General features: G+C 46.3%; 1 protein-coding gene across 1 annotated transcript; it reads left to right on the top strand.

Annotated features, from left to right (window-relative positions):
* The first annotated feature begins 7,045 nt into the window (after nt 1-7,045).
* ephx5 (epoxide hydrolase 5) lies at nt 7,046-9,515 on the top strand. The gene is given in 7 exon segments (XM_052150452.1): nt 7,046-7,097; nt 7,609-7,840; nt 7,982-8,121; nt 8,223-8,345; nt 8,348-8,383; nt 9,016-9,055; nt 9,368-9,515. Coding segments are annotated over 7 exon segments (771 nt in total).
* The last annotated feature ends 613 nt before the right edge of the window (nt 9,516-10,128 follow it).

The following is a 10,128-nucleotide window of genomic DNA, read 5'->3' as shown; positions in this document are numbered from 1 at the left end:
AAACTCCGTTTCTCGAGAAATATTGAAGTCTTTATGTAAAACAGCAGACAGTGATGAGCGAGGCAGCTCGGTCATTGGCTGTGCTGCGGCAACTGCTCGAACCAATGACGGGGTGATTTAGAGCAGCGCCACCAATGGGGCGCCGCTTCGCAGGCTCATAGCCTGCTGAAATTAGCATATGAGGGCTATATAATGAGCATCCCGTCATTCCGGTCCTTTAGATTTAATCTCCTTCAGCGAAGACCTTCTCTTCGCTGGATCCTCCGGATTGTTGGAGTCTTTCGCCGCCGTTGAAAAGCTACAGCGGGACTGCTAAGAGGACGCTGGCACCTTCAGCCGCCTTCGAAGCCTTCTGCTACGCCATCCGGCGCGCATCGCATATCCTTTTACTAAGCATATTGTTTTACTGCAAGCGCTCGCCCCGCGACGCTTTTTTAAGTAAAAGAGTGATGTTTCTAAGGCGTTGTTTCAGATGCCTTCAGCCTGCGCCTCGTGCAGAGGCCCTCTTCCTGACGGGGATCATCACATCATTTGCACTCGCTGCCTGGGACCAGACCACGCAGAAGCTGCACTCATTCAGGGCGGATGCCCCGAATGCGACTCACTGGGCCTCGCCGGGCTGCGTGCTCGCTTTGCCGTTTTCACCGCAAGCGAGCCGTCTGCCACCGTGCTGCCACCTCTGTTCGAGCCGCGCAAGAAAAAGCGCCGCTCACAGAGGCTGCCAGAGTACGTAGACTTCGGTGACGTCACGCCGGCTCAGTCCCCGCGTGCTTCACCGCTACCAGAGATCTCCCCGCCGCCCACGAGGCGGACCAGCACCCTCCAACAGAGCGGTGGGTCTCGTCTCGTTCGGCGCGCCAGGGACGACGATGGAAAGGATGACATTCTTTCTATTGACGCTGCATCCAACGACTGGCCGGGCTCATTCGACCCCGCGCCATCGACATCAGCGGACACGAGCGCGGGCACCAGCATGGAAGAGACCGCCTCAGCAGCAGCAAGCAAAACGTGTAAAACATTACCCAGTCCCCTTACAGGTGGCTGGAAATGTCTGTACAGCAGTCGATGGGCCAGTCACAGAACTCGCTCACCTGCACTCAAACGCCGTGTTAACGGCAACACACAGAAAACACAAAAATCATTTTCTGCCTGTGTCACTAAGGGGTCACGTGTCCACGCTAAAGTGCGCACTCCCACTTATCAATACTGTCCAAACAGTGCCAAATACTTCCCCAGCTCCATCTGGACGACCCATAAATGTAGATCGTGTGCCTACTGTCATGTATGCACCACTACACACAAGCACTGTTCCCACAGTTATAAACGCTTCCCCAGTAAAAGCGGGAAGTACTATAAGTATAGCGGCGTGCCTGCTGTCATGCACGCACCCCTACACACACATACCCATACAGTTTCACACAGCTCTCTAAATGCCGCAAGCATCACAGATGCAATGCGTGAGCTAAGAAACTCCCAGCTAAATCGCGGAAAGCTTTATGTGGCGCGTGTGCCTACCACAGTATGCACCCCCACCCATAAGCTGCCCATACAGTTCCAAACAGAGCCGCGAGCATCACAGATGCGACGCTGAGCTAAGAAACTCCCGCTAAGAGCGGGAAGCTTTATGGAAGTGCCGCGTGCCTATGTATGCACCCCCACCCGTAAACACTGTAGTTTCTAACATTTCTCCGGCTCTTTCTGCAGAGCATTACGGAGATAACGCAGCGTGCCTGTAATCTCACACGCACTCAACAAAGCTGCTCAGCGCACGCGCACCTCTGAGAGCTGTAAGCTCAGTGTAGAAAATTAGAACATTACCCAGTCCCCTTACAGGCGGTTGGAAATGTCTATACAGCAGTCAATGGGCCAGTCATAAAACTCGCTCACCTGCAATCAAACGCCGTTTTCACGGCGACACACATAAATCACCAAAGAGTCATTTTCTGCCTGTGACACTAAGGGTTCACATGTCCACACTAAAGTCGCATTCCCACATATCAATACTGTCCAAACAGTGCCAAACACCTCCCCAGCTCAGGCTGGATGTCTCAAATATGTAGATCGTGTGCCTATTGTCATGTATGCACCACTACACACAAGCACTGTTCCCACAGTTATAAACACTTCCCCAGTAAAAGCGGAAGTGCTATAAGTGTAGCGCTGTGCCTGCTGTATTGCACGCACCCCTACACACAGCTACCCACACAGTTTCAAACAGCTATGCCGCAAACATCACAGATGTAATGCGCGAGCTAAGAAACTCCCCGCTAAATGCGGAAAGCTTTATGAACGTGGCGCGCGTGCCCATAATGATGAATGCACCCCCACTTCAAAACACTGTTCATACAGTTTCAAGCACTCATGCTGTCAGCATTTCGGAAATAGCGCATGTGCATGTAATCTCACACGCACCTCTGCACTCGGCACTCAATACAGCTGCTCAGCGCGCACCTGCGCCTCTGAGAGCCGTAGATTCTAAGTTAGCACAAAGCGATTTGCCGGCGGGGCCCATATGTCACTGCGACACACCCCCAGCCGGCATTCAGCCCATATCTGTGCGAGCAGAAGCCTGGGAAAAAATCCCCCGCTTTTCAGCGGTGGTTGAGACGAAAGTGAGGAAAGATGTGTCACATGTTCTATGCACCGAGGTGTTCAAACTGATAGAGAAGGGCGCTATAGAAACTGTTCCTCCCTCTTTGAGCAAGGCGGGTTTTTACAGCCGCTATTTTCTCGTCCCGGAAAAGGACGGTGGCCTTCGCCCCATCCTGGATCTCAGACATCTGAACAAAGCGTTAATGATTCGCTCGTTCAGAATGTTAACAACCAAACACATCCTCGTGCAAGTTCGCCCGGGATTGGTTTCTATCAGTGGATTTGAAAGACGCTTACTTTCACATCCCGATAGCGCCTCATCACAGGCCCTTTCTGAGATTCGCTTGAGGGACAGTCATACCAGTACACAGTACTACCATTCGCCTATCATTGGCCCCCGTACATTCCACGAAATGTATGGATGCAGCACTTTCCCCTGAGACAGCGGGAGTGCGGATACTGAATTACCTCGACGATTGGCTAATCATAGCACAATCAGAGTTTCAGTTAATGACACACAGATCTTGGACTATCAGCCATTTACAATGCCTGGGTCTGAGAATAAATTTTGCAAAGAGCGTGCTATCCCCAGCCAGAATATTTCTTTTCTGGGAATAGTGCTAGACTCAGTGCAGATGACAGCGCCTCTCATCAGAGCTGCGCTTTCTGTCGACGCCTTGCAACATTGTTTAGAACGGCAGCGCACGCCCGTCAAACGATTTCAGAGAATGCTCGGCCTCATGGCCTCGGCATCAGCTGTACTCCAGCTAGGATTGTTGCACATGCGTCCTCTCCAGCGCTGGCTCAAGAGCCGCGTCCCCACTCACGCGTGGCGCTCAGGCCACTTTTTGATCAGAGCGAATCACGGCTGTATAAAAGCCCTGACGCCCTGGAAAGCCATAGAATGGTATCAAACCGGCGTGAGTCTGGGCGTGAATACGCGGAGAAAAATGATCACGACAGATGCCTTACGAGGGCAGGCCTGTTTCCGGTTTTTGGTCAAACCCGGAAAAGCGCCTACACATAAACTGTCTGGAAATGAAAGCGGTCGCCTTGGCTCTCAGAGCCCTGCTTCCGTACCTGCAAAACGAACACGTCCTGGTCCGAACGGACAACATGACGGTAGTTTCGTATATAAATCGCCAAGGTGGACTCAGGTCGAGCTCCCTGCACTCTATGGCCAAGAGCAGCGCATGTGCCAGGCGTCCTGAACCAAGGAGCGGACATGCTATCCAGAGACAAAGTTCTCCCAGGAGAATGGTCTCTCCACCCTCTGACGGTTCATTGGTTATGGCGAACCTTTGGCGAGGCGGAGGTTCAGCCTCCAGGAAAACGCAGCACTGCCCTCTCTTCTCAAAAGCACGGACGCCTCGCCCAAGTTTGGCCGAGCCGCCCCTTGTATGCTTTTCCCCCGATCGCGATGCTGCCTCAGGTCATCAGTCGGATCAGGGAGGTGAAATGTGCAGTGCTCCTGGTAGCCCCACTCTGGAAAAACCAGACGTGGTTTCCAGAGCTGGTACAGATGATGCAATCTGCCCCATGGCCGATTCCGCTGAGGCAAGACCTCCTTGGACAGGCCAGCAGGATGATTCTTCATCCCCGCCCCGATCTGTGGGCCCTCCATGCATGGCCCCTCAGCGGGTTCCCGAGAACCTCCCCAGTGGAGTTCTGAAAGCCCAAAAGTGGAAAGTGTTCAGTGACTGGTGTGATACCAAGAGCTTGAACCCCAAAACGTGCGAGATACCGAGCGTACTCGCCTTTTTGTAGGAGCTGCTGGAGGCGGGCCGCACACCCTCCACGCTCAAAGTCTATGTGGCTGCCATAGCGGCGTCACACAGTCCTGATAAAGGACACTCATTAGGAAAAAACGATCTGATCGTTCGTTTCCTAAGAGGCGTTAGGAGGATGAACCCTCCTCGCCCACCTTCGGTGCCGATCTGGGACCTGGCCACGGTCCTGGATGCACTCAAAGGTGCCCGTTCGAACCTCTCCGAACCGTGCACCTCAAGCAGCTCTCGCTCAAAACCACGCTCTTGCTGGCACTTCGCTTCAGTTAAAAGAGTGGGCTGACCTGCAGCGCCGTCATCAAGCTGCTTGCCTGGAATTTGGACCTAACGACTGCAGAGTTGTCCTTAGGCCAAAGCACGGGTATATTCCTAAGGTGCTCTCCACTCCCTTCAGAGCACAGGTGATATCTCTGGCAGCGTTATCGTCCTCAGCAGACGAAGGCGACGCAAATTTACTCTGCCCGGTCAGGGCGCTCAGAGTATATTTGGAACGTTCTGCCCTGTTCAGACAGATGGAACAATTATTCGTATGCTTTGGCGGCCGAACTAAGGGTCTCGCTGTTTCAAAGCAACGAATATCGCTGGATAGTGGATGCTATAGCTAGCTTATGAAGCCAAGGGCCTTCAATGCCCCTTAGGCGTCAGAGCTCACTCTACGAGGAGCATGGCCTCCTCGTGGGCATGGTCGAGTGGGATACCCATTTAAGATATTTGTGCAGCGGCAGGCTGGGCCTCGCCTCGACATTTATCAGGTTTTATAACCTACAGGTCCCTCACTACATTCCAACATTCTATCAGTCTGACTGTGGAATGAGCTGGAGTATGTACATGCTGGGCATTATCTCCTCCCTTATAAGGTCCGTCTCTGACCGACTTAGAGGGTTTATTATGCGTACCAGTACACAAAAAACTCAGTACATAAGATGTGAACTTGTGTTTGTACAAGGAGCACCCACCTTGTAGGTAAGGGCGCCCTGTCATACCCCACTAAATAGCTCGCCTCTGGCCGGCTCGTGGAATAATCACTTTGCTTTAAGGCTCAAGCTACGTACACACTGCCAGCGACTTTATCGCTGCAGGTCGCCAGTGGCTGGCGGCGAAGTCGCTAGTGGGTGTTCCCACTACTGGTTGCCTAGTAACGTTTATAAATGACATTCACGGATGTCATTCCATTGCTGTAAAAACAAACATTTTGTAGGGAAAAGACTAAATATAAATGGAATCAGTACATAAAATGCTTTATATCAAAGATGAATGAGAAACAAGGCGTGCTGTTTGCCAGAGCGGCTGTTTATCTGCGGCGAAAATGCAAATGTCGGTCTGTATGGGTCCATAAAATCCCCGCGATCTCAGATACACCTTTCCACGCAGTATTTTTCTTTAAAATGTCCTTGTACGTGGGAAGAGACATATCATAGAGCACTGGAACATTTCTAACAGCAAGAATTAGCCTTTCATCCATCTTTCCGTTACTGCAGGAGCTGAGAGAAAGAGAGAAGGATCACGTGAGCTCTCCCGTCGTCTCTCCTATTGGCTGTCGCTTCCGTTAGTCGCTCCAAAGTTGAACTTTTCTCAACTTTGTCGCGTCGCTGGACACGCCCACACCTAGCGCCAACGGTCGCGACAGCTCGTATCGCCGGAAGTCGCTGTGCTCGCATTGAAAATGAATGGTATTGAGTCGCTGTCGCGCGCGATGTCGCTGGCAGTGTGTACGTACCTTCAGGCACCTGCCTCTGGCTTTACACAGCGAAGTCAGCACGCACGGCGTTCTACATGGGGTTCCCATATCGCAAGCTACTTATGCAATAGGAGAGACCTCTCGATAAGGGAACGACTCGGTTACTAACGTAACCTCGGATCCCTGAGAGAGGGAACGACTATTGCGTAAGCTGCTGTGCCTGTGCTTTGTCAGTCGCTTCAGTCGATTGAATCTAAAGAACCAGAATGACGGGATGCTCATTATATAGCCCTCATATGCTAATTTCAGCAGGCTATGAGCGCGCGAAAGCGGGGCGCGCCCCCATTGGTGGCGCGTTCTAAATCGCCCCGTCATTGGTTCGAGCAGTTGCCGCAGCACAGCCAATGACCGAGCTGCCTCGCTCATCACTGTCTGCTGTGCAGCTGCAATGCGTTTTACATAAAGACTTCAATATTTCTCGAGAAACGGAGTTTTCCCATAGCGTAAACTACTTACCAAATAGTCGTTCGCTCTCTCAGGGAACCGAGGTTACGTTAGTAACCGAGTCGTTTAGTTACCCTTTAAAGTTTAGTTACAGCAGTAAAACCATGGTTAATTTTTGTAAGGTAAACAAAACAGAAGTTAAGGGTTTGACAAAACAGAACAGCGGTTTAGGCTCATAAATATATATATAAAAAAATGACTTGAATTATGACTAAACATACTATTTTAAATACCCATTTTATCCCAAAACAATCCATACATTAAAAATCTATTTAATATAGGCTAGATAATAATTTAGCTAGATAATAAAGTTTGAATTATCAATTATGTTTTTACACAAACATATCAATTTGCTTCAGAAGACATTATTTGATCGACTGGAGTCATGTTGATTACTTTTATAATGCCTAAAAATGCCATTTAGACTGTCAAACAGCCAGAAGCCTGATATTTGTCACGTATGCAAAGTGAAGTAATGAAAATCATGAAAGATCCCACACATCCTGCTAAGTGCCTGTTAACTCCTCTACCTTCAGGTAGACGACTCAGGGTAATTAAAGCTAAATCCAAATGCTTCCTAAATAGTACTTACTGCAGGATTGTTCATGTTCTTAATTCCTCCAGGACACACACATCTGCACCTTATACAATACAATGATGGACTGTTTTCTTATGTTGTTCCCAGTGGTGCATGATGTTGATATGCTATTGCGCTTATGATGATATTCTCTGTATTTTTTTTTTTTTTCTCTTTATTGTATGCTATTATTGTTGTGAGCTCACCAGGAAGAATCCCAGACAACTATGTTGTTTGGCAATAAAATACTGATTGACTGATTGATTGATAACTGAAGAAAAGACAGATAACTGTTTGGTACTTACAAAACCTTGCAAATAAAAAGAGTGAATTGTAAGTCCTGATATGGACATTGACCTAATCAGAACAATGCAGATAATAATAATATATTCAAAAAATGCTAATAATCTCTTAAACTAATTTGTTACTTTGACTTTTTGACCTCTAATGTCTGTATTACATCCTCTCAGGAACAGATGTGCATTTAATTCACGTGAGGCCTGCTCAGACACCTGGACAGAAAGTTGTCCCTCTTATGATGGTTCATGGCTGGCCTGGTTCATTCTACAAGTTTTACAGGATCCTGCCCTTGCTCACTGAGACCGATTCAAATGTGGTCTTTGAGGTCATTTGCCCCTCCATTCCAGGCTATGGCTACTCTGAAGCTCCACATAAAAAAGGTGATACTGTAAAAGCGCAGACATAACTTTTCACTGAAAACTAATGGCATGTCAGAGATAATCTATAGTTTCAACATCTGTAAACATTTTCCACTAGATGACCTTTCATATGGAAACTGGTGAGTATATCAGAGTTATAAGGGAGTTATTTCTGTTAATGAACTTTTTGGATGCTGCTCATGGAAAGATTAGGATTTACTCATTATTACATGCAAGGGGGAGACTGGGGTGCCTTCATTACAAGCAACATAGCCCAGATGAAGCTTGAGTAAGATTCCAGGATTCTAATCACTATACCTTTCAGTTAATTCTAATCCCATGTCACTTCCCTAATGCAGACAAATGGATTTTACAAGTTTTAATTGTCAATTAAAAAGGCTCTTTGTTTTTCTTTGATGAATAAGGTGTGTTTGTGGTCTTACTTGTTGGTTTTTACCTGCCGTTCCTGGTTGGCTTCAGCAAGGAAGATATCAAACGACTCTATCACTACATGGAGAAGAATATATATGAATTGCTGAGAGAAACTGGCCATTACACATTAAAGCCACAAAACCAGATACAGCAGGTATATGCCTGCCACCTTATATGTAATGTATAACCTGTAATATACAGTATTATATTCTTTTTTTATGCCTTTTTTAAGAAATTCAAAAACCTCTAATAATTAACCATAATTTAAAAAGTCACTGTTTGTGCTGTCAATGTGTTTTTGATAAAGAATTATGTTTTTGAGCATTGCAAAATGTAAAGAATTTGTGTATTGTAATTATATTTTCTGCACTTTGTCTGCCTCTACAAGATGTGGACTGAATGACACTCCAGAGGGATAAACTGCCTATATCTTTGAAAATGTTCCTCCTGGACAGACTTGGTAATGGGAGATTAATCACAAAACATTTATACAGTATATGCAGATAAAAGGACCTGTTGCACATAAACTTTCATACATTACACATACAACTAATTTTAGAGATTAATAAAATACATGTTACATTAATAACTGCACTTAAATGCACAACAAAGTAGTGCTCACACACGCACTGCAAAACCTGAAAGCTATGTTTAGTTCAATTATTATTGAGTGGCTTTGTCACTTTTTTGTTCCATTACAGAAAGTTCAATCTAGATGATCTCCTAACAAATATCATATCTACTGCACTACATGTTCCATCATTCCCTCAATGTGTTTCTACAAAGAGAACCTGAATTCAAATCTCAGTACAAGTGTGGACAATAAGTAAGTGAAAACAGACAGTTATGAATCCTTTAATCATATAGCGATGGTCTAAATTGTTTGTTATTTCTTTTATACTGAATATAACTTTTAAATTGAAATATATATTATACACATTTGAATAGTGTAAAATTTTAAAATCAGGACCAGGGAAATTCAGACAAAATGTTTTGCTCTGGCAAAGAATAAAAAAAATATGGCTCTCCTAAATGTATTAATCATCTTGGCATACTTAATTCTTGGCAGCCTTTTCATAACAGATTCAATTTTTAATTACAAAGATGTTTGTGCCCACTAGTCTGTCCACTTTCCTAGGTCTTGGACTGGAATGCAGTTTAGGGATGTCCGCTCTAACACCTACATGCCTGGAGGGGGACATTTTGCTGCCTTTGTGGAACCCCAGCTTCTGGGTCAAGACATCATGCAGTTTGTGGAAAAGATGGAGAGTAAAAGGCGCAAATAACAGCTGTCTGGGAAACAATTTATTGATTATGGTTCTGATTACATTGGATTTAGATGTTAAGTTGAATATTAATACCTTAAAGTGTTAACATGACATTTAGTAGTAGAGTTAGAAATGATGTTTATGGCTCTGCTGATGTGTGTGTAGGCCTTGAGAAGAGAGCTCAGAGAGCTTTCTCAGAGGTGTCAAGTCTCTAAACATAGCATAAGAACTTGTGATGCATACACACACATTATCAGAATCATGAGTCAATACGCCGTTTCCATCCTAGGCATGTTTTTTTTTTTTAAAGAAATGTATTGAAAAGAATGGTTATTGCATGCCCTGTCTGCACTGGTTTAGCGCTTGATTCGCTGCAGGAGTTATGCAGATCAGATAATGGCGCAAGCGTGAGCACAAATTCAGTGCCGAATGCAATTTGCAGATGAAATTCTGATGTTGCGATACAGTTCTGAGCACTTTATAGCAAAGAATGCAGCAGACCACCATTATATGAAACACTCTGCCGTGGCTATAAAGCATTACTCCACTACTGTGGTCCAGACACCTGAATTATCTCTTTAACATGCCAAAAGCCTGCTTCACTACACCGCACATCTGGATATATGGCAGG

The sequence above is a fragment of the Xyrauchen texanus genome, chromosome 20 (assembly GCF_025860055.1).
Source record: "Xyrauchen texanus isolate HMW12.3.18 chromosome 20, RBS_HiC_50CHRs, whole genome shotgun sequence".
Classification (NCBI taxonomy): Eukaryota; Metazoa; Chordata; class Actinopteri; order Cypriniformes; family Catostomidae; genus Xyrauchen; species Xyrauchen texanus.
The sequence above is the reverse complement of the archived record's forward strand: the minus strand, read 5'-3'. Positions and strand labels throughout refer to the sequence as shown.